At 53.8% G+C, this 23366-nt stretch overlaps 3 protein-coding genes across 4 annotated transcripts; 2 read left to right on the plus strand and 1 right to left on the minus strand.

The window, feature by feature from the left end:
• Positions 1-12707: 12707 nt before the first annotated feature.
• On the plus strand, positions 12708-13582 carry JDV02_003748 (uncharacterized protein; the record flags this gene model as incomplete). Its single annotated transcript, XM_047984911.1, has 3 exons — positions 12708-12842; positions 12902-13252; positions 13319-13582. The coding sequence occupies 3 exons, from the start codon at positions 12708-12710 to the stop codon at positions 13580-13582; spliced, it is 750 nt and encodes a 249-aa protein (XP_047840886.1).
• A 415-nt stretch (positions 13583-13997) lies between these two features.
• On the minus strand, positions 13998-19077 carry CDR1_1 (Multidrug resistance protein). 2 transcript variants are annotated; one of them, XM_047984912.1, is made up of 5 exons: positions 17764-19077; positions 16138-17679; positions 15142-16077; positions 14850-15083; positions 13998-14784 (listed from the first exon to the last, which is right to left on the minus strand). In XM_047984912.1, the coding sequence occupies exons 1-5, from the start codon at positions 18841-18843 to the stop codon at positions 14509-14511; spliced, it is 4068 nt and encodes a 1355-aa protein (XP_047840887.1). In that variant the 5' UTR covers positions 18844-19077; the 3' UTR covers positions 13998-14508. The 2 variants fall into 2 exon arrangements, with proteins under 2 accessions (XP_047840887.1, XP_047840888.1); XM_047984913.1 differs by having other exon boundaries at positions 13998-14497; positions 14555-14784; positions 15142-17679.
• Positions 19078-19781: 704 nt separating this feature from the next.
• JDV02_003750 (uncharacterized protein) lies at positions 19782-22570 on the plus strand. Its single transcript, XM_047984914.1, has 8 exons — positions 19782-19855; positions 19954-19977; positions 20099-20220; positions 20338-20738; positions 20825-21114; positions 21198-21641; positions 21733-22347; positions 22368-22570. The coding sequence occupies exons 1-7, from the start codon at positions 19823-19825 to the stop codon at positions 22267-22269; spliced, it is 1851 nt and encodes a 616-aa protein (XP_047840889.1). The 5' UTR covers positions 19782-19822; the 3' UTR covers positions 22270-22347; positions 22368-22570.
• The last annotated feature ends 796 nt before the right edge of the window (positions 22571-23366 follow it).

Raw genomic sequence — 23366 nt, forward strand, 5'->3', positions numbered from 1 at the left:
TAGGTAGGTACCTAGATTAGTGCCTACCTCTAGCACTTTACAGGTACCTATACTTACCTAGATCCCTGTACAACCAACTGACAGACGCACTGACTCTGTCGGTAGCAACTGCCTAACAGGAGTCGCTGAGGATTGACCAACCGACTCCCCTCTCCGCGATTCCAAGGCCACCATTCTGCCCATCACGCCACCTCAGCGCTCCCGGCCACAATCACAGAACGTTAGTATATGGTAGCTAGCACCACAGCTTTGCACGGATCAATGACCCCAAAAAGCTCGTTAAACTTCTCGACGTCGAGGCCGTGGTGCAGCAGCATCGAGGCACAATCGCTGCTTGAGCCCTCGTGCGGCTGTCAGACTCTGCGGAGCAGCCAGCTACCTGGTCATGCCCGGCAACGCAGCTCTCCACGATTTCAATGAGACAAGAACCTAGGCAGAACAGCGCCGGCTTTACTCTACTTCACGCACCCGATGCCTTGGCGATAGATCTTACAGCCTGTACTGCCACGTCGTCCGACCCCGTTGCATTCCATGGATTGAGGCAATTGAAGAGACAGCCCCAGATTACCTACTAGTAAATATACATGAGCACGGCTTCAGCTGAACATGCGTCATGTTGGATTCCTGCCTGACACATCAAATCAACCCGTCTTAACTCCCTTTCGGATGAGGGCCTCGACTAGACCTCATAGGTTCCTCTCTATCCGCGGCAGGACACGCGAGGGTCCCTATGTTTTGAGCTCGCGCCGGCGACTCTAATGCATGGTCGCCGCCGGTCTGCCACTGGGTGCCCAATCTTTACCCCAATCCCATCCAAACAGTGTGGCCAATTAAGCATCAGCGGTCCGACTCGTCGACCCAGCCCGCTTGCCTCAAAGATTTTATATCAACAAAGGTGTTTATTGACTAACAGGGACAGTATCATCTTCTCTGAACATCATACGTCCCAGCGTTTTCAGCAATAAGAACAAAGGACTCTATTAACAGACTGTGTTCTAGAATATTCTCGATGGTCACGATGGTCGACCTTCTTGTGGTGACCCGAAGTACGTTGCTACCCAGTAGCTCGGCGGATCTGTATCGCCGCCCGACCAGACGACAATATACAATGAACCCCCACATCCCCACCAATTCCGCCTCGTCGATCATCAATAACTTTCAAACGCGACCGTTGAGTGGGCTGTAGATCCTGACGGGGATTCCAGATTATCTCGGAGTCAAGGGGGGTGAAGGCAGGCGTGCGTTCCTGCACATGCTCCATGCGCCACTCATCAACGAGCTCATGCGACAGGTACGAGATCCACAGGTAAAACAGTGCATAATCGTCCGATCTAAAAATTGCATTCAGCTGCGGCAAACGCATTGTGAGCATCCGATTTGCTGGCACACGACTGACTTTCTCACCGTGTGGGCCAAGTTGTCTCGGGGGGTCATGATAGAACTTATAACCCATGATCTCAACTCGCCAACGTCGACGTGACAGACCTGCGTCTACGAAAGCGGCAGTAGCAGAATGTTTTCGTGAGGTTTTGGACTTGGACAAGTGAAACTTTGCGCAGACAGATGTGGACGGGACAACGTAGCGTCACAAGTCTTTGAAGGTAAGCCCTACGCCCCCGGACACTGAACAAGGCAATCCGGACAAACTACGGTCGTGAAATTGCTCATGTAATAACCACAACAAAGAATTTCGAACAATACGGGCAGTCGAGAACGCAGAATCAGCGACTGGTAAAGTGCTGCGTAGTAACATGTCTGTGTATGAGAGGCAGCAGATATGCGGTATGACTGGAAATGTAGCGAGACTCGAAATCTACGTTTCGGCTGGGCTTACACTGTCACGTACATGGAACAACATATGCGAGCCTTGCCAATCACCTTTTAGCAACAACAACAACTACTGTCAAGCCTACTACAACCACACCGCATCCGCTCACGGTGGACAGCAGGCCCATAGAATACGAGCTATCAAACGACATCGCTCTGGGCTCTGCAGAGTTTCGGCGCCATTGCACAGCACAGCTCTGAGTTATTATATTCGACGGCTTTTTGGTTCTAAATCTTGATGTCGAGGTCACACCCCCCCGCGCCTTGGCGTATGCGACGCTGAGGTGTGTCACGATATCTCATGTCGACCCAGGACTGCTGATTCGGTTCTGATCTGCGCGATACAGCACACGATAGACGGATCTTCAGTCTTAGTCCTGGGAGGTACAGGACCTGGCGGTATATGCCTTCTGAGGGAACTCCTCTGGCGCAAGGATGCCGTGGTGACATTCACGAGGGAGCCTAGCAAGATACCGAACAGGTTCAATATTGTCCAATCCGCTTCTGAAGGCAGGTATGCGCCTCTACGCTACGATACACAAACGGACAATGAATGATCGTCAAGTCATCGCAGATGTTGACACTTAGAGCTGTCCTAGGCACTAAAGAGTGAATTGTCCGATAGAGATGCTCTAGAGACTGCAGTCTCGGAGAGCAACGCCGTAATTGCCTTTCTCGGACGCAACACACTGCGTCACATAGAGCCAACAGTATACGTCGCCTTTTACGAGCCTCTGTTCGAGATAATGCGGGCGCATGGTATGCGCCGCATTCTCATCATGAGCACGTTATCATACGCGCAAGCAAGCGATAGCTTCTCGGCAATTTGCTGGCTCTTCGTCGCGCTGCTGCTCGTGGTGGCTTATTCTGGCTGGCGTACTTCGCGAGGCATCGGACGTGTATTTGAAAAGCAGGCGGGGGACCTCGACTGGACGGTATTCCGCATCGGTGGCGTCGAGGGAGGTGGCGACGAAGGGACATGGAGAAGGGGTATAGAGGACGACCAAGTCTACGAGGGGTTGATCGGGCATGACGGCTGGAGCACTAGCCAGAAGAGGGCAGCGTTGATGCGATGGCTTGTTGATGCTGTTGAAGATGGCAGGACGCAGTATTTTTTTTATTTTTTTTTTCATAAAAAAGAAATGCCTTCCGTCAGCAGGCTGGCGACAGGAACGCCATCGTGAGCACGATCTCACTGTAACGACGAGCCGGAAGATTTTGAGTTGAGTAGGTCAGGAGGCTAGAGTATCTCGGGGTTCTGCGGTTCACTTCCTTACTGGTCTTTCATGTGCCGTGAGAATGATCACTACGGAGCACTGGGAGAGCATTTTCCGCTTATAAGCTGGGTTCGCATTCCTCCACCGTCAATCCTACTCCGTAGCTACTTCCAAAGCCTCTAATTGCCGTCAGGACAGTTATCATACCCCCATTGCCGACGATGCCCCATGCTGATTACGAATATAGTGCGTGCTGAAGGGGGCGACCATACCGAACCGTGGGAGAGCAACGAAAGCTGCAACCAAACAACCTTTTTCCGGATATGTATGCCCTGACACGTGCAATCATCCGTTTCGTCGGCGCTTCGCCAGTCTCGGGAACGCTAGTCTCGGGATCGCGACCTCGAGATCGTGCACTCATCTCGATCAAGGGCTGGTCTGGGTGCAGTCCGGGCAAGTGAAGCTGCACGGCTTAACAAGCTCTCCAATGGCTGGACAGGCGACGGCCCAAAAGGGAAGGTAGGGCCCAGATCCAGTTATTAACGCCCCACGCCGCCAGCTTTCTCCCCACGCGCTTTCTCCCGCCAGGCCCGAGCCGTCACCACCCTCGATTGTCATCTGTCTGCATTTGGCACCTTTCAGTCACTAGCAAAGACATTGGTCACCAAGATTAGTTATCCCCCAGCTCCTCGAGCGTGAGCGCTTGCTCGGTTGTGCCTTGCGTCGCGCCCCTTGCTCGAGGATGAGACATGCGCGCCTTTTTCCGCGTGAGCCGATGGGGCCACCGCGACCGCTTCTCTTTGGAGGAAGAGTAACTAAGTTACGTACCTGCTTCGTTCAAGGTGGCACGAGCGCCAACCCTTGGAATGAGCTCGCACAGCCATACAACTTTCTCCTCAGCCGCACGTCGGAGATAACGGTAAATACGCCCGACCCGTTTGTCTCGCCAGCTGCGACATCTGGAGCCTAGAATGTACACCGGGAGCTGAGGTATCCGAAGCATCACGTCAGAAGGTCATTCGTCAGAACAATTCATGAGCACAAGCATAGACATTCTGTCACCAATTGGAGCCCGACTCCAGAGCGGAGCTAGACGGCTAATTATTCAGCCCCGATGGCCGAAGCTCTCACCATGTGCAAGTATCGAGAGCTGATTTTGCCATCGTTTAACGCACAGTGTTGTACTGGGAATAGCGATAGTTGTCTCGTACAGCATCTTTCCTTCGCTCTATGTTTGCCTACTTCAGTGTGCGTGTCGCATACACTTGATGAATCTTGTAAAGATCTTGGTGAGCCGCCATATGAAATGCTCTGCTATTAGTAGCCCCTTCAACAGCTTTTGCGCCCATCCACCAGTGCCACGGGTCCTGTGTACACTCGCCGACCTGAAATAGTAAAAAATATGAGTGCAATGGTAAGCACCGAAGTAAACATGACGGATGACCAGTTGAAATTTGCGAGGGTCACCGGTCTAGTCAGAGGCCAGAATGCCCAGAAAAAGCTCCACGTAGCGTACCCGACGCCTGCAGCATTGATTGGAATTGCGAACCTCCCGAGCGAGAAACGGCTAGGTGGCAAAGTGGTTGGATGCCAAATCCTTCGCCACAGCAAACAACCAATGCTTAGCCCATAACACTGCAGTAACGCAACTGCATTAAGCGAGTTAATGGCGTAGTATGCGACCGGGCTACCGATATAGATCATGGCCAGCAAGATACTGATAGAGGCAGTAAGAATGCAGGCATTCTGGGGAATGCGACGCGTACTATGGACTTTCGATATCCACTTGGACATAGGCAACCCATTATCCCGAGAAAATGCAAAGAGATCTCGACTAGTAGTTGTCAAGCATGTTGTCGTTGAGCTCATTAGCGAGAAAGCCATGAAACTCAATAGAACTGTCAGCCACGTTTTAGGCATCGAGTTCCGTAGTACGTGAATGGCTGGAATTGTAGTAGGGTCGCCAAGAGCTTCGTCGAGGTTTGGCATATGGTAGCATAACGTAATGAATAATGGTTGCGTGAGGCAGAAGCCAGCGACGAATATGGCGATGATAGCTTTTGGTATAGAAACAGAAGCGGCCCTGACCTCCTCGGACATATTTGCTGCCTGGGCAGAGACCGTTAGTGTAAAATTCCTCGTGCGAAATGAAAAAAAAAAAAAACTTACAGAGTCGGCGCCAAAGATTCTTGTACATGTTTGCCCTACCATCAAAGCCAAGGGCATGCTAGGCCATCCTCCCCGATTTTCGAACAATACCCAGACCTGCTCCGAAGTCGCTCGAGGGCCATTGACCCAGATCGGAATAACAACCGCGAAATAGATGAAAAGTTGAAGTGTGAGAGCTTCAGTCTGCCAGCGCGGCAAAAGCTTGGGACCGAGGATATTAACGAGGAGCCCCACGCAGGAGATCGCAGCGGCCATTATTGATGCCTGCCACGGAGGTGACGTGTACGTCGGGTAATTGATGGAGATTATTGCCTGTATCAGCGTGGCATTGAGGAGTACGGCTCCCGCGTAGCCTGACTGCCAGGCCAATGTCGACGTCCAACTGCAAGAGTCAGAAATCATCTGGTAAGCCAGTGCTCATCGAATATCAACTTACCCCGTCACGTAGCTTAGTATCTTTTGAAAGCGCATGGGAGAGAATTCGCTGACCCAATGATACTGAGCTCCGGCAATTGGGCACATGCTGGCCATTTCCGCCATGCTGAGATAGATTGGAGTGAAGCCAACGAAGTTCCAGAAAGACGAGTATATAAGGACCGGGAGGCCTCCGTTTAAAAGTGCTGGATTGATGGCGAGCATGTTGATTTCCCAAAGTGTGACTACGTTTGCAACAAACGAAGCCACAGAGGTCAGCCGAAAATGTCTGACAAGCTCTTGCTTGCGTCCCATGCGCTGCATATCATGATGATCGCTGGCGGTTCCGTTCGCTTGTCCTTCTGATAGACCTCTGATCTCGGCATGGTAATCGACGCTGACGTCCTGTTTCGAAGCAGTATTGGGTGCGATATCGAAAGTCTCCATCGTGATGGCATTGAAGTGTGGTGCGATGGCGTTTGGGCATACAGACAGTACCACGCAAAGCCACACATAGACAAGGATGTGTGGGCGTTTTCTGCTTTTATTCGAGCATCCAGGAGGGCCAACCTCTGCGACGGGTCGAGCTCAAAGCATGCGTCATTACATCCATCCTCCGCGCTGTTGCCTGCCCCTGCCCAAGGCACAGTCCCCGGTGCGACAGCGCCATTCCATTTCGAGGGCGCTGTCTATCCTCATGCGTGATCATGTACGACGTGCGAAGGCTGGCACCAAAACAAATGAGACTGTGGAGCGTCCTGTGTAACACTTGTACTGTGCCAGGTTCAACCACTATGCTCCTCGCACTGTCAGAAAACTCCCTGCGCAACATACAGTCTCATGAAAGAAGGAAAGGCCCCATCCGTGTTCCCATCCCGTAAACTACAGGATTCTTTCCAATCTTTTGTCTGCCACCTTTCCCTCACATCGATCGCCTCACGCAATCGCCGTGTAAATGGAAATGCAGACGTGCTGGGCTTTCAGTCTCACGAGGGTACAGTATTGTAGAATGAGCCGCCTCACGGTACCCGCGCAGGACCGACATGGGTTTCGTTTGCTTTGTCACAATCGCAACGCTGGATTCTTTGCGGCCGGGGGTGAAAGTTCAGCTTGTAGCAATAATGCGGCCTGTAATTCACGGCCTCAGGGCTTGTTTGGCTGTCACAAGGACGCTGATGGCGGCTGGGGTGAGGAGACCTCTGCGGGACCGGAGGAGCTGAGCAAGATGCCCAGCAAGCAGCGGACTGGATCCTCCGCTTGTGTGACTACAGTCGGCGATCGGAATGCCCAACGCCGGTCGCTAGCCCAAGCCACTGGCTGCTTCCGTGGACGATTCGTTTCGACCAACACCGCGATGACGGGCCAACGACCAGGGCGAACGGGATCGCGGCTTATGCCGTCCGCCCACCCTTTCTCCGAATCTGATGGTATCAATGTGCGGATCATCAAGTAACACTTCCCAGATGCCTAGCTCTTCTGAGCATTTATAGTGCGGTGCCTCACGGACGAGTACAAGGGTTAGCTTCTTTTGAAGCGGTAGCTTTCATGTTGTCAAGGGGGCGCTTGCCGAAATATTATTCCGCTTCGTCGATTGCGGAGATGAGTGGGGAAGTCGGCACTTGTCGATGATCCCGTGTGAGACTTCGACGAATCAGCTTTCTTGAACTTGACGACAGCCCTCTTTGGGCGCGGCACCGACGCCCAGCCTCAAGACGGACATAACCACCATAAGACAATTTTCTTGCACAAGCAGGTGAACGGCCAGTGCTGACGCGAAATCAGCGCCATTGCCTCATCTGCTTGACAGCTCTACCTATTCACAGCAATCATCCGCGGATAACGTCAAGTCGCGTGATAACGCTGAGAGACTGGCTTTATTTGTTTTCCGCCCTTTCCTTCCTGAGTCTTGCCTGCCATACAAGATTATTTATACTTCGTGATGGTAGTAAGATTACGTTGATGTGTTCTTTTTGCGCTGCTGCTCTGTTATTGAAATCACGATGGGCTGCAAGGGTTTTCGAAGTGACAAGGCATGACCGAACGCCCGCAGATCTTTACTTTTTGACGCCCTTGCTTCAGGAGGCTTCATTCGCTAGCCATTGTGGTAGTGATTTTGGGGAGATATCCCGATGTTGTCGAAGATCAGTGCTTTGGTCAACCAGGGGAAGCGGTTTCCGCCAGACCACATTGTGTAGACGGAGACTTGGATTCCCCCAATCCTTAAGTCCGGCTCCCCAGCAGCAGTCTCACTGTGTGGCCGGCGGCGCAACACTAGCGCCTTCCCAAAGCCGTGCGGCACAACCCGTTAGCTGTGACTGTTGGTCAAGCCCGAGCAGGGTCCGATGCCCAGCCGACCGGATGCTCACAGTAATCTAGCCGCAAATAGTAAGATACGCACGAGAAGGTTAGTCAAGATTTACACCACATGCAACAAATCGAGTATGGGATATGATGAGGAACGCCACAGAACGCGACTTTATGACGCATCTCAAATTTGGGATACATTCTGGCTCGACTAAAGTTAAAGATCCAAGCTTGCCTACTATAGAACCTCTTGCGAGATGGTTTAAAAATGTTCGTGGCTGCCCATGTTGAGAATTGTCACAAAATTGAGTTCATGTTTCCTAGGCCGCGGCGTGTCTGTGGCGAATTCGGACACGGCGTTGTCCTAGGATTTCACGCGTGTCTCACTCACGTTTTGAGACTGACGGAATTGGAAGCTCTGTTGGCTGCGTGCCGAAAATCAACGGTAGGCAACAACCAACATTTCCAGCTTCCGCTTCGACGACAAGCCTCGGCAGATCTCAGGACGTCTCAATGGGACGTTTCCTAGCACTTGTGCTTCGCCCCTGTCTCACACACGGTGTGATCTAACCTCTTCGACCTGTGCTGCGTTGGATGCTCGACTTCGGCACTCTCAATGACAAATTACATGTCAGGATGCAACCCTGCAACGCAACACTATCACGATGCTCTAACTCTAAAATACCACCCGTGCTGCCCAGCACTTCAATCACGTTGCTGATCATGTAGGTCAGGCAGGGAGGCAGGCAAGACGCGATAAAAATGCTGTGTGCAGCCACTTTCCCCTGGGCAAGTGAGCCTCCGGATTTAAGATCATTCTCGCCCCACGTTTCTTCCCTCGACTAATTTGGCGTCTCGAGGGTCGCATTTCTGATTTCACCACTTTGTTCAATAAATGTATTATCAACTTTTGTTATTCATCCGTACGTTTTCGCTGCACACTGATTTCGGGTCCTCACTGCATCCCTTCTCACGATGGAAGAGGACGCGACTTGTTGGATAGTATCTGTGATGGGTATTCTTCTCGCCTGGATGTTCCTTTCCATCGTGATCCGCACTTGGAGCAAGTATAAGAGTGGACGTTTAGGCTTAGACGATTATATCGTCTATATTGCGGCGGTAAGTGGCAGTTTCTCAACCAAACGCAGCGCGCTGACCATAAGCCAAGGCCAGTATCTTGGCACAGAACGTTCTCATTTTTCGTGCTGTGGCGCTTGGATATCCCATCCCCGAGAGGGAGAAGTCCATGCAAGATCACACCACGATAGGGAAGGTGAGACTACAGCGAGCTCAACTGATTCGAGCGAACGACCTCCTAATGAAAACATGCTATAGTTACTCTACGCGAGCCAGGTGCTATATGTTTTGTCAAGCGGGCTTTGTCGAGCCTCCTTGTCAATCTTTGTGGCACACCTCTCTTACCCGAGCCGATTCTGGGCCACACAATATTTTGTTTTTGTAGTGACCATCTGGGCAACGATATCACTCCTTGTAATTGCCGTGAGGGATAGTACCAGGTTCGAATGGCACCAGCGCAGCGAGACTGAAAACATGGTAGGGCTCACAAGTCTATGGAAATGTGTTGGCTGCAGGCTGACAGGCAATAGTATCGATGTTGGCTTGGGGTGGAGGCGTCTGGCTTGGCACTCGATGTGTGTCAATGGTCGCTAGCAGTCAGACTTGTCGTGCGTCTCCAAATGCGGATGAGACACCGTGTCTTAAGTGTCGCTACCTTTTCACTACGTCTCTTGTAGGTCCATGCCTCCCACTCACAGCTCCAAACGTGTGCTCAAATGCAAGGATTCTGTATTGACATGAACCGCCTCCAGGCTTATTCCGCTCATCGTTGGCCGCCTCCACTACCTATCATCAGACATCGACAAGCCAAGACAAAGTACGGCTAGCATAATAATCACCGAAGCAGCTCTGACTTTCTCTTTGCTGTCTGTCTCGGTACCAGCCTTCAGGTGGCTCTTTCGATCGCTTCAGCAAGGGTTCAAGCTGGGCGACGTCGAGCTTACAAGCCTGGAGGGTTCTACCTCAAACACCCGCAACTCATGACTGTCAGGTCTTGTTATCTTGCGTGATAATCAATAGTAATCCAAATGCGCTGGCGCTTTGAAGCAATGCGAAGATCAGATATCGCTCTTTTGGGTGAAATATATTGGCGACCGCTCTGGGGTCGCCCATGATGTGACTTATGTCCAGCGTTTGCTTAGGTCTTCGGCTGTTCCAAAAAGCAGTGCAAGTAATCTACAGACGGTAAGGGCTACTTTATGAACAAGCTTCAGGTTGCGAACTAGTATTGTCGTGTGTTGATCTGACTTCTACCAAGCAGCATCTTTGCTCGTTCTTGCTATCAACGACCATGACGCAATCTGGTTAGTATCTCCAGTGATTTAATGATAGTTGAAGTTCAATAACTAATTGACGAGGAACTTTGCCGCCACGTTGCGAGCTCTCTCAGGAACACCTACGCCTTGTCTAAAAGGCCTCTTCGATCTCGATGATATCAGGTTGTTTCAGGGATCCAGTCATAAGGCAAACAAGAAAGTGCTTAAGAAGCCGCTGAAGTTTGCATGATGGACGTGTCCTCGCTTTGCTGTGGTCGCTCAAGGACCAGGGTGAGTCTGTTCTCGGAAAAGGCGGTGTCCTAAGAATGCTTCAAACCAGGTCCTAGTGAGGCCTTGACATCGACTGAGCCCAGTTATAGAAGCTAGCTAATGCAAAGTTCAATCCTCCGATAATATTGGCGGTCAAGCAATGGATCGCCGCGCCACACACGCATCATGTCTCTCCTGGTGCTAAAATGCTCCAGGCAGCAACAACCAGCCCACCTAGTGAAACAAGCGAACTGGGATTCAAGGGCCTAATTCCTCTGAGCAGCTGCTAACCAACACGAAGAAAGCCCCTCAATCATTCTTATTTGACAACTGAAGTCCTCCACATCTGCCGCCGCCTCCCTCGGTGTGATTGAATGGCTGCAGTGTCTGACTTATGAAGATTTAGACTCATACAAAAGCTCATCTCAAAGACTTTATAACTGATGATGGTACGCTACTGTAACGAGTTACTCAAAGTCAGTTGTTTGTGGTGTCTTGCGTGGTTTTGAAGCCTGAACAACTGAAGGGCCTTGATTAATCGTTCTAAATCACTAGGGCTGCGATGGTTGAGTCCTTTCGTATCCTGTTCAAGCTCTGAACCACAGGAACGCACAATCAGAGACCCTGCCTAGCCGTGCTGCTACATATTAACTGATCATTCTGGACTTCCATGTTTCAATTCGCCTCCCCGCCTCCTATTGAGAACTACGTGTAGAACAAGGCTTTGAGTCTCGCATCCGGACCGACAGCATTTATTGCGATTAGCGAGGGGGCTAAGCACGTATCTTCTCTGTGTCGGGAGCGACTGAGAATGTCTGGTGACGACATGGGAAAGAGAACATATCGATCATGCATGTTGATTCCGGAAGGAGCGAAGGTGCATGCCGGCCGCAGGGTTGTGCGCGATCCTTATGTTCCCAGCTCGGGACGTGCTGCTTCTTACATATTCTTGACCGCCATCTAAGTAAGCTCCCAATACTTTTTTTTCTCAGGTTGCTCAACCCAAATTGCCTTCAAGAAATGTCGTGGCTAAAGTTTTGGCTTTGAAAATCGTGTATAGCCCTTATGGCCCGTCTGCTTTTGCTGAGGGAGCTTGATGGTGTGCCGCTGCGACCCTTGCCCCGTTTGGCGGTAAGCATGGGCCCATGGTCAGCGAAGCGGCAGCATGTCTATTTTTACTGGCCATGGTTGCAGGAACCCATTTCTTTTTTGCCTATGGAACCCCTGCGGTGCCCTTCGAGGCGGCAGCTTCCTTGACTGAACCAGCTAACAGCGGTTCTGCTGACGACAACTCCCTTGCCAAACCCAGACCGACGCCACGTTATTTACGCGAAGTGAAAGTAGCGCAAGGCTGCCAGACTACAGCGATTCGACGGTCAGCGCCATAGCTGGCCGACGTGCAAAAGCGGTGGAAGCGGCCCTAGCCAGCTATCCCAACGACACCATTGGGAAATTTTTTTTATTTTTTTTTTTAGAGAATTACTAGGTACTTGCTTGCGCTGTTCTCTTTTCAAGAACGGTGCCAGTCTACCTACTTACTTTCTAAAGGCCTCGTCTGCCAGTGACACGATGTGATTGCCCCGGACATAAGCGCCACAAGCACTTGACGGTGCCGGCCGGCAAGGCTTATTAACCCCAGCGGCTGGCAACTCCGCACCAAGTCAGCATCTCAGGGCATGGGCGGATTCCACACACCTGCTTGGCTGCGTCCCAGAAAGGACTAAGCCCCATGGTCTCGGGTCGGAGGCTTTTCTTACATCCAGGAACCTGCATGGATCTCCGCAACCGCTTCAGCCGCAATCGCAGCTTGGAACAAGAAGAAACCGTTCTGCAATGCATGAAGCTGCCAACACTCGGGCTTAGGACTTGAGCTACAGCATCGTAGCGCGGACAGAGCATCATGTGAACTCGACTAATTGCGTCATACGAATTAACCCACGAATTGAGAACATACACAATGGGGGACCGCGAAAGTATGATAAAAGCACGCGACATGCCAATGTCGGGATTCTTTCTGCACAACACGACGCACCAGTATCTTCAAAGCTCAAAGTAGATTCGCAAAACGACATCACCCCTTTCACATTGTCACTTTTCGCCAGCATACTTTTTCTAGGGTTAAAGACTTTTGACAGCCACTTGACCGGACTTTTGCTCAACGAATACAAAAAACATGGAGGAGTCTGGCAAGAAAGTCATTCTTATTACCGGTGCCACTTCCGGCATTGGTTTGGAGACGGCACGCATGCTGGGTCGGCAAGGATGGCGTGTAATCCTTTCAGGGCGCCGCGATGAGGACGGCGAGATGGTACGCAGTTGTTCAATCACCAAAGATCTCCGAAGAAATGACGATTAACAGCTCGACAGCAAGCCCGGGAGATTACAGCCGCGGGTGGAGAGGCCATCTACATCCATGGCGATGTGGCAGACGAAGAGTCTGTCAAGGAGCTTCACGAAAAGGCCATTGCAGCCTGGGGCCGCCTCGATGCCGCGGTCAACAATGCTGGCATCTCCAATGATGCTGCTTTGTTTGCTGATCTGAAGACGGAGAACTTCCGCCAAATGCTGGAGCTCAATGTCATGGGCGTCTTTTGGTCGATGCAGCACCAGCTGAGGCATATGGAATCCCGAGGCTTCGGGCGCATCATCAACTTGGCTTCCATTGCCGGGCGGCGCGGAATCCTCTACCAGGGGTCATATGTCGCCACTAAGCATGCAGTAAGGCCTTTTCATTCTTATACATGCGCTCAAACCGTTGCAGTGAGCTGATCATTGCCGGCATAGGTCATTGGAATGACTGAAACAGCCGCAATCGAGTATGCCACCAAGGGTATTACAGTCAACGCCATTGCTCCGGGTGCTATTAAGACAAAGATCCTCAACGACGCGATCAAGGCGGGCAAGTACGACGAGGAGAGCATCGCTGCCATGTTCCCTGAGAAGCGCATGGGAGATCCCGAGGATATCGCTCGAACTGTGAGCTACATCCTGGAGTCTCCTTACATGACGGGTTCGGTCATCGGAGTGGACGGCGGATTCTGCGCGTAGCTGTCAAACTCGCATGAACGCGACGACTTCTTGGCCTAGAGGCTTGTACCATGTTTGATAAGACATTTGGAAAAGCAACTAGAGATGGGCGTATACTTTATATAGACATAGACATAGAACGTTCACTACATGTACGCATCAAGGCATGAGCTTCGGGGAAGACTTAGAAGAGCGCAATAGACGACAAGAGCGTCAAGCCTGGTAAACCCTCATACAATATACAATTCAAGGCGCACATGTCGAGTAGTCAAAGATTACTGAGAGCCAAAGACGTACCATGTGCGGGACATAATATCCCCATATCACTGAGCAATTCGATTGCGTGTTTAACAGATGGGAGTACAAATCTGTTGCTGTCAGTATTATCGTGTGAAATACCTTTACCCTACTTCCTGCACTTGAACATCTGTTCAAGCGCTCATCTATTGGTTCTATCTCTAAACAAAACAATTATCCATGTCCGAGGGCTCAGGCCCATGTCTATTCTATGATTGATCTCGCTACAGATTCTTCGACTTCTTTCCCTTGGGCACCCGGAAGAGCCAGTAAAGCAGGACCGCTGCCGCTATGTTAAAAGCACAATAGACCCATATGAAGCCGAAATTCCTCCACCTATGGCTCCAAGAGATGTTGATGCTGGCCAAAAACTCGTTGGTGTTGGTCATGGCGCAATATTCGCAGGAGGAGGCGTTCGAATCTCTCAGGGAGCCACCCGCCGCAGAGATGAAGCCGGACATGTAGTCGCCGCATGTAAGGCCGTTGGGGGCATCGAAGGGGATGTATTCGTTGTTCTCGCAGTACATAGGAGCGTTTGCAAGGCTTGTTCCGAGAAAAGCTTCCAGTATATAGGTGAATGGGTTGACCCGGTACATGAAGATCCAGAACCCGGGGAGGTCCTTTGGTCCTGCAAGAACACTAGAAGCCTGTCAGACATGTTTCTTTTTTTTCTCAAAGGGTTGCAGGCGTACGTACCCGCAAAACGCAAACATCATGATCATCAACAAGTTGACGATGCCTCCCGCTACTTCTGCAGTTTGGATTGCCGCGATGATCATGTTTGCAAAGGTGCTGGTGAAGATGAAGAAGATCCAGATCTGCAGAAACATGGTGATGCCCCGAGAGTCGACCTGATCAGTCCACTCCGCGTTTCGGTAGAGCCCGATGGGAAAGTACCAGCAAACGAAGCAGAAGACACCCATGAGCTGATGACGCCATTGATGTTAGCGAGTGAGAGGAAAATTGGTGAGAGTCAATCAAGGGTACGTACAGAGTTCCAAACAATCTCGACGACAATGTTGGCAAGTAAAAAGGCCTTCCACGAGTATGCTTTGGAGGGTCTCTCGCGCGCCTCGTACATGGTACGCTGCGATACGAAGAGTGGCATGATCTGGTTGACCAGCTGGGGGAAAATGCTGAGGAGGATGTATACGCCAAACATCTGATTCCGAAGGCCTCGCTGCGTATTTCCGCCGTTGATGAACGACAGTCCAATGAAGAGCGTCTGTGATATCGCAGTCAGCGTCAAAGTTGTCACGCGACGACTATGAGTGTATACATACCGAGCCGATTGCGAGTAGGGCCTTGGAATAAATGTAAGACGGGCTTCGCCAGTATTGCTGGAACACCCTGATGGTGACCTGCAGAAATTGCTCCTTGCGCGATGCCGCAAACTCGCCGTAGGTGGATGGCTCCTCCTCGCCCGCGGTTGTCGGTTTCTGCGAGGACGCCAGCCTCTCCAGCTCCGCTTGCACGCTGCTCCGTTCGGGGCTATTTTGCCAGACCTCGGGCCAGTCAATGTCAGTGTGCGCACCGGGAGCGGCTCCAATGACCTCGAGCATGTGCTCGGCCGGGTTTGCGCCCTGCGGAAGCGGCGATGCGCCGTTGCGGGTGAAGTAGTCGACGAGAATATGGGAGTTTTTGCCGACGTCGCCAAAGTAAATCGTGCGGCCCTTGGAAAGCAGGAGAAGGCGGTTGAAGCGTTGGAAGAGCATGGCGGAGGGCTGGTGGATCGTGCAGAGAATTGCTTGCCCGTTGTTGGTCAGCTTCTCCAAGAGGTCGAGGATAGACCAGGATGTCTGGCTGTCGAGACCCGAGGTCGGCTCGTCGAGGAAGAGCAGCAGCTGCGGCCGCGCGGCAAGCTCGACGCCAATGGTCAGACGCTTTCGCTGCTCGACGTTGAGGCCCTCGCCTGGTACGCCGATGATTGCTTCGGCGTATTCCTCCATGTTCAACAGGCTGATCACAGTGTCCACGTAGTCAATCTTCTCCTGACGGGTGTACTTTGGGGGTTGGCGAAGCAGCGCGCTGAAGGTGAGTGCCTCTCGTACAGTCGACGTCTCTAGGTGGAGATCTTGCTGCTGGACGTATCCCGTCTTTCTCTGGAAAGACTCGTCTCGTAGCTTTCCGTCTACGAGCATCTCTCCCGTCACCACGCCCATGGTGACGCGGCTTGCGAGGACATCCAGGAGGGTCGTCTTGCCAGCTCCCGAGGCTCCCTGATATGAATTGTTAGCAGCCTGTTCTAATAAGTTTGGTGAGGGTATGTTTCGGCTTACCATAAGAGCCGTCAGTGTGCCCGGTTTGACCCAACCATCCACATGGTCAAGAATCCGTCGAGGGTGGCCCTTGATCTTGACGTCATAGCACACGTTCTTCCAGTGAAAGATGGAAGTCTGTTTCTCGACGTTTGCCACTTCTTCATCGGTTGAAACAGCGCCCTGGTAGACGCTGGCTGCCGTGCCGTTCTCCATGTCAGTCTTTTCTCCGGTCGCAGCTTGTCTCGGGCGGCGCTTCATTGCCCTGTGGCTGAAGACTAGAACCTCGCCCTTGGATCTCTCAGAGGCAATATACTCCGTGGCGAGCAGGTGAAGAGCCAGGTAGCCAACCAAGAAAGCGAGGAGTATGCCGTAGTTGCGCCATCGATGCGAGTTGTCATACTGGAATGCCGCAGCGAGATAGGCCGCACCGGAGACGGTCTGCTGACCGGGGACGGCGCCCTGAACCGAGCACGCACGAGAACTGAGAGGAGCGTCGTCGTATCCCGGCCCCTGTGGCACAAAGCTCGAACAAGGAAAGTCGCGACCGACGAACTCATTGAGCGTTGCGGACTCGAGGCTGTAGTAGATTGGATTTGCCCATCGACACCAACCAATCCAGCCACGCATGTACTGCACTGGGATCGTGAAGCCCGTGTAGAGCACCAGACCGAGCAACATGATGGATGCAGGCGCCAGTGCCTGAGCGATGGACTTTGTAGTAGATCCGATAAGACGGAAGAACATGGACATGGTGAGGGTCGTGGTGAAGCTGAAGAGGAGGAAAAAGAAGAACGGCCCTGGCTCTCTGCGCAAGTTGCACATGAAATACAGGGTCGTGTTCATGAGGATAGCGTTGGTGATTTTATAAGGCAAATCGACGATGATGGAGGCCAGTGCCTCTGCGCTGGGGTGGTAGAGGGCGTAGCGGCTGTGTTTCTCGACAATCTTTCGCTTCGAGTAGAGGGTTAGGATCTCGAGTATGCTACTGAATGCGTTCATGAGAATGATGAAGAAGATGAGCAGGCCGCGCTTGTCGAAGCTGCTCGTGTTGGCGGGGAGGTTGTAGAAGATGCTGCTGATGATGAGAGCCTCGAAGAAGTTGGTGATGAGCATGGTCAAGGTCATGCTCGGGTCCGTCTTCAACATGACGAGGCCTCGCCACATGTTGATCTTGAGCTGCTTGAGATAGGAGAGGGTGTATGGCGACTTGAGGCGCTGCGAGGGGGACTTGACCATGGCCCGGGTCGCAGAGAAGTCGTGGAGATCCCCGCTGTTGAACGGGTGGGCGGCGGCGTAGTCGTCGCATTCGGAAAGGATGCGCGCCCGCGACTTGCTGTCCTTCCAGGCCCTCGCGAACTCGTCGGGAGATCGAGGCGTCCTTCCCTCCCAGCCGGGTCGGATGACGCGCTCTGCGGAGCTGGTCATGGAGGTCAAGAAATCCGCAGTTGTCTGCTGCTCGGGGCACTCGAAGCCGAGGTCCTCGAAGTAGGCCCTGGCGTCTGCGGCTTTGCCAAAGAAGATTTGCCTTCCTTGGTAAAGAACCAAGACTTTGTCGAAGAGCTACATGTATGGGAATAATTATTAGCGACCTTTGTCTGGGGTGGCGTTTAGAAAGAGGGGGCGGGGAGGCTTCATGTTACGCACGTCATAGGCGGCTTGGGGCGCTTGATAGATGGCAACAAAAGACGTGGTGCCCATCACGTCGGCCTGTGTCCGCAGCGTCTTGCAGAACTCGATGGCGTTGGCACTATCCAGACCTCGCGTGCTGTTGTCCCAGCACTGGAGGGGCGAGTAGCTGAGCGCCGCCTCGGCGATGGTGACGCGCTTCCTCTCGCCGCCGCTCACGCCGCGGACAAAGTCGTTGCCGACGCGCGTGTTCTTGGTGTGCGATATCCCCAGGATGTTCATGGTGACGTCGCGCACGTGCTCAATGTACTCCCTCTGCGTGACGCCGTCCGGGATGGTCTTGGGACAGCGGGCCCAGGCGGCAAACGCGAGGGTGTCGCCGACGGTGAGATAGGGAAAGTGCTCGTCGACCTCGGCGGCGTAGATGGCCTCGCCGCGGAAGGCAGACTTCATCTGCTTGGGGTGGATGCCCTGGTAGTTGACGGTCGCGTCGTCGGAGATGTGGAAGCCATGGGTCTCTCCGGCAATCGTCTTGAGAAAGGTCGAGCAGCCGGAGCCGGGAGGGCCGAGGACGGCGACCATCTCTCCGTCGTTGACCACGCCTTCGAGGTCTCTCAGGATGTCTATGCGCCGGGTGTTGCCGCGGATCAACCTTTTGAGAATGGTGCCGGCCTCGAGGAAGATGTTGCCGACGCTCTTTTGGAAGTCGGTCTCGGTGCCGAACCCGTACGCGCTGAGGTTCTTGAAGGCGACGCCCGTCGTTTTGGGCGGATTCCCCTCCAGGGCGTCCTTCCTGAGGTTGTAAAAGGCCCTTGCCCACTTTCTCGCGTTGAAGTCTGGGCTCTCGGGGTTTAAGGGGCCGTCGGCGGGGACGGGGAAGAGGGCGCCGACGGCGGCGCCATGGGATTGTGATGTGAGCCGACGGGCAAGCTGGTGAACGTCCTCGTTGATGCGCTCCTCCCGCTCCGCAGGGTCCTCGGACATGTACTCATCCGTGTCGGTGGCCTCTGAGGCCGGCAAGAAGCGTCCGAGGTCCAGGGGGGCCGTCCAGCCACCCCCGAGCCCCGTGGCCCCCGCGTTGGTGCTTGTTCGTTGCATGTGTATTCAAAATGGCAAAAATGTTTATATAGCCAGCATGCTTTGGTCAAGTCGGGAGTTGTTGTCCAGCGATCTTGAATGACAAGCTGGTCAAGTATACGTAAAAGGCGGCGGTGGTCGTTTTAAAGTTAAAAGTCGCACAACGACATTGATGGCATGCCAACGTTGCGCCAAGCCACGACGATGTAAGCAAGTACGTACGTTTTATTCATTACATGCAACATTGTGACAAACAGCCGGCGCTAGAAGAGCCTTTTTCGTGTGAGAGCAATGGAGTGACCCTGTCGTGATAATGCCGTGCCTGGGGGTCCGATTGAGTTTCGGGCAGTGGAGTCTTGGCGATTCCGGCCTTGTCCGAGCTGCTGGAGCACAGCTAGAGAGACGCAACCCTTACCCTGGCGTGAGTGAGAGCCCTTCGGTCTTTCGGCCTTTCGGGCTTTTTTGTTTTTTTGGTTCTGGGGGATCTCGTGGTCAGACGGTTGATGAGGCTCCACAGCAGACCAGCCCCAGATGCCCGCCTTTCGCCTCAATCACCGCAGGCACCGGCGGGGAGGAGTGGGCAGTCCATTTGTTGGTCTCGGCATTTTGACTCTAGGCCATTCTGCAAGCAGCTGCGCCTCCCCCAGCCCCGTCGTCATACTCGTACGTACGCGCCCATGTCGCGACGACAAAGAGTCCGCGGCCTCCGAACCAGCGTTCAAGTGCGACTATGGTCTTGGCGGGGGCCAGTTGTCTGTCTCTGTAATTTTTTTTTTTTGCCCTGGCCTCTAAAGAGCGGACACTGATCCTCCCGAACGTCCGACATCTCGGACTTTCTGGCCTGACGACGGAGTGAGCTGATGTGCGCAAAAGAGCATCACACTTAACGTATAGCGTCGTTCCTAGGTTTCCAACCAACGCTTCAATACGAATTGCCCAAAAGGGGAGGACTTCATAACAGCTCCAGCGTTGGGGAAGAGACGGCGAGTTCTCGACTGCCATGGCGGAAGCTGTGCAGCTGCATCGTCTTTCAGTAAGTCCGTCCGTATCTGACCGCCTTGTCCGAAGCTGGCGTCGTCGTCACGACCTTCATTCAACCCCTGCTGACAACGAGATGGATGGTATGTATAGTGCACCCGGTGTAAAGAACGCAAGGTACTATATATCTCTGATGTGTCCAGACAAAACAAACCCCTGTCTCGCGTATGCATGCATGCCCGGTGTTTCGGCTCGGCAAGGCTAATTCATCTTGGTCACACCGCTGTCATCTCTGCAGGTCCGCTGCAACCGCGTCCTGCCTCGATGCGAACGCTGCATCACTCACGATGCCGAGTGCGTATTCCCCGAGCGGGCCAAGCGGCGGCCCCAACGGCCCCCTCCGGAGCACCATCACCCCACGTAAGTTTTGTCCGTCCGAGGCCGGAACTCGCTTCATGTTTCCGACCCTGTCTGTCGCCCTCTTCCGCCCTTCCGACGATCGCGTAAAAGCTTATGGTGGTGGTGGCGCGACTGCAGGTCTCACCCCGCGGGCGATGAATCGACGCCGGCACTCAACACCATCCTTGACCGGCTCCACCGGCTTGAGCAGCAGAGCCTCATCTCGCCGCCGTATACCGTCAGAGACGCTGCTCATCACGCCGTGTTTCGTCCGTCGGCGTCGTCTTCGCCGGCGCTCGCGACGCCTTATCCGAGTGGTGGTGGTGGTGGTGCTCTCACGGAGCTGTCGCCCGTGTCCGTGTCCGTGTCCGTGTCTCCGCATGGCGGCGCCGGCCTGCAGCCGTCCGAGGTTGATTCCACGGCGACGCTCAAGCATGCCATTGACCAAGTCCAAAAGCTGAAACTCGAGGACTATGCTCGGTCGGTCATCACCGACAAGGTTGAGATTCCTAGGAACCTCGCCAAAGCATGGATAGAGAGTTTGTTTGCCCACCTCGCCTTTATGTTTTGTCTGGTCCTCGCGGCCATTGATGAATGGGCCGCTAACAGCACGGTCCCTCGATAGACTATTTCACGCACATGGCAACCGACATGTTTCTGAGCCTTGTCAACCGACGGCTGATTGAACTGATCCCCGACATACTAGACCTGCCGCATGTTCACCTCGACTTCTCGATCCAAGTGCTGTACTACGCCATTCTCTTCCACGGAGCGACACTCAACGTCAGCAGCACAGATCAGACATGGGGGTTCGACTACCCCAAGTCCTGCTTTCTGGGGGCCCTTCGGGCTCTTCCACACTGGAAGAGGGAGGCTACGGGATCGGCGACGGACTTTGTTGCCGGTATCCTCATGGTGCGTTTTATATCGTCGTCAACCCCCACGAGCGGGCTTGGCCCATCACCCTCTTCTTGAAGCGAGGCTTACCCTGCCGCCAGACACGCGTAGCCGCCGAGTGCTTCGACTATGACCTCGCTTGGAAGATGCACCAGCTCGCGAGCGAGTTTGCCCGGGCGCTGAACCTGCACAACCTCGACGGCGGCGACTACGCGGGCATCAACGACAGCGGACGGTCGGACGACGACCGCAGGGGGTTCTGGCAGCTCATCCAGGTCGACCTGTACATCCGCCTCCTCATGGACAAACCGCCCGTCATCACCAACGACGCGTGGAACGTCAACTTGCCGTGGCTGGACAACTCGCAGGCCCCGCCGGAAGGCTTCCAGGCCATCGCCTTCCTCATCTTGTCGCGCATCACCATGATACTGATGCGCTTTTTCGCACTCATCGACGACACGGCGCGGCGGACGAAAAGTGAGCTGCGCCGGGAGACGGAGAGCTTGTGCGAGGAGATTGAGCAGTTGTATGTTGATTGGCAAGCGGTATGTATGATGACGATGATGAGACATATCCAGTGACTGGCTGGCGACTTGTCGCCCCGAGGACCAACAAGAAAACTGACAACTTTCGCAGCACGACTTTTCTACCTCGACCTCGGAGAAGGAGGACGACACGTGGGTCGTCGCCGACTGCCTCATCACCGGATACACGTGCATCATCTTCATGCTCCGCAAGGTCGACGTCCTGGGCACCGATTCCACCACCACCACCATCGGCCGCGACGCCGACCTGCCGTCGCACCCGGTGGTGCTGGTGGCGGCGCGGCACATCATCCGCGTCGCGAACCACATCCTGGCCACGTACTCGAACCCGGAGACGCTGTCGGCGGTGCTCGGCGCGTACGGCGCGTACATTCCCGCGGCGTGCCTGTACCGCGAGGTGCTGCGGGCCGAGCTGGACGCGCCGTCGTCGTCGTCGCGGGCGCACAACCACCGCCACCACCACCATGACCACCACCATGACCACGCCCACGACATGGAGGCGCTGGACAGGTTCTCGTCGCTCGTGTGCTCCATCTCGCGGGGCAGGAGGGAGCTGTATCCCATTGTGAGGGCGATGAACACGCTGAACGCGGACGTGAAGAAGAAGTGCGAGGAGGCGAGGGCTTGATGTGACGGGTATCGGTGTACGACAGACATCCCTCGGGTGTAATGTAGTGAATTGCCTAATGATAGAGGGCGTCTGGGGGTGATAGAGGGCGTATGAAGGCGTCACACTGGTAATGATACATATGCGAATTATTCATTGTTGCATGTCAACTTGTCTCGAAAAGTACACAAGAGAACGACATTAAGTTCCCATCTTCAAGTCCGCACTCTGTCACAGAGGCAGCGAGAGCTCACGATGCGGCCAGTTTAATCATTGAGGCTCTCCTCGGCCTTTACAGATGGAATATTAATTGATCAATAAGGATATGCAAAGGGTACGTGTGTGCATGGCAGGGAGAGATGAAAATTGAACTTTCTAGAACAATCTTCACACGCAACCACGATATTTCACATTGAGATCTGCTCGCTCAATCAGGCAATTGCCGATCTTCCCTCATTCAACAAACCCTCTGGGTGGCTGTGCGTGCGACCAGAGCCCGATGGCGCCGGCTGAGCCGGGATGATGTCGCACGCACAGCCACGTTCGCCGAGGCACTGGATTTGTAGCTTGATCATCTATTTCGTACGTATCGTCTTACTCTTCCCGTGACGGCCGCCTTTTCACCTCTATCTCTCTCTCTCTTGCGATTTGACAATTTTCGCGTACTTGACGTGCGCCCGTCTCCCAGTCTTTCAGCATCATCAAATGCCCGCGCTGTCGCAACCCCCGTCCGGTGACACGCCGGCGGTGGCGGCGGCGGACGCCCGGAGCGTATCCGATTCCCACATAACTCAGGAGCCGGTACGTCATGGTTCTCGCAGCGTCGCGCGTCCGCCCCGCCGCCCCGGGCGGGGTGATAGATTCTGGCGGCGGCGGCGGCGGGGGGGGGGGAACGGTTTGAGCCACGGCAGCGCAGCGGAAGGCCCAGTGCAGCGCACATCAGCTAACAAAGGCCCACGTTATTAACCCATCCAGCTCCCCGCTCAACCGATGGAGGCGAGTCCAAAGCTTCGGGGCGGCGGTGGTGGTGGTGAGGGAGATGTAAGTCATCAACCAACGGGGCCTGACCCCGTCGTCTAGTAGCCCAAGGCGTCGCGAGGAGCTGAGCTGAAAGGTAA

The sequence above is a fragment of the Purpureocillium takamizusanense genome, chromosome 3 (assembly GCF_022605165.1).
Source record: "Purpureocillium takamizusanense chromosome 3, complete sequence".
Taxonomy (NCBI): domain Eukaryota; kingdom Fungi; phylum Ascomycota; class Sordariomycetes; order Hypocreales; family Ophiocordycipitaceae; genus Purpureocillium; species Purpureocillium takamizusanense.

Bases quoted from the DNA above. Each gene is read 5' to 3' on its own strand.
- CDR1_1 (XM_047984913.1), bottom strand. From the start codon at position 18,843: ATGCAACGAACAAGCACCAACGCGGGGGCCACGGGGCTCGGGGGTGGC. The intron at 17,680-17,763 runs GTGCGTAACATG...CCATACATGTAG, and splicing joins CGCCCCAAGCCGCCTATGAC to CTCTTCGACAAAGTCTTGGT. The intron at 14,785-14,849 runs GTACGTACCCTT...TGGCGTCATCAG, and splicing joins TCGAGATTGTTTGGAACTCT to CTCATGGGTGTCTTCTGCTT.
- JDV02_003750 (XM_047984914.1), top strand. From the start codon at position 19,823: ATGGCGGAAGCTGTGCAGCTGCATCGTCTTTCA. The intron at 20,221-20,337 runs GTAAGTTTTGTC...GCGCGACTGCAG, and splicing joins CCGGAGCACCATCACCCCAC to GTCTCACCCCGCGGGCGATG. The intron at 21,115-21,197 runs GTGCGTTTTATA...CCCTGCCGCCAG, and splicing joins TTGTTGCCGGTATCCTCATG to ACACGCGTAGCCGCCGAGTG.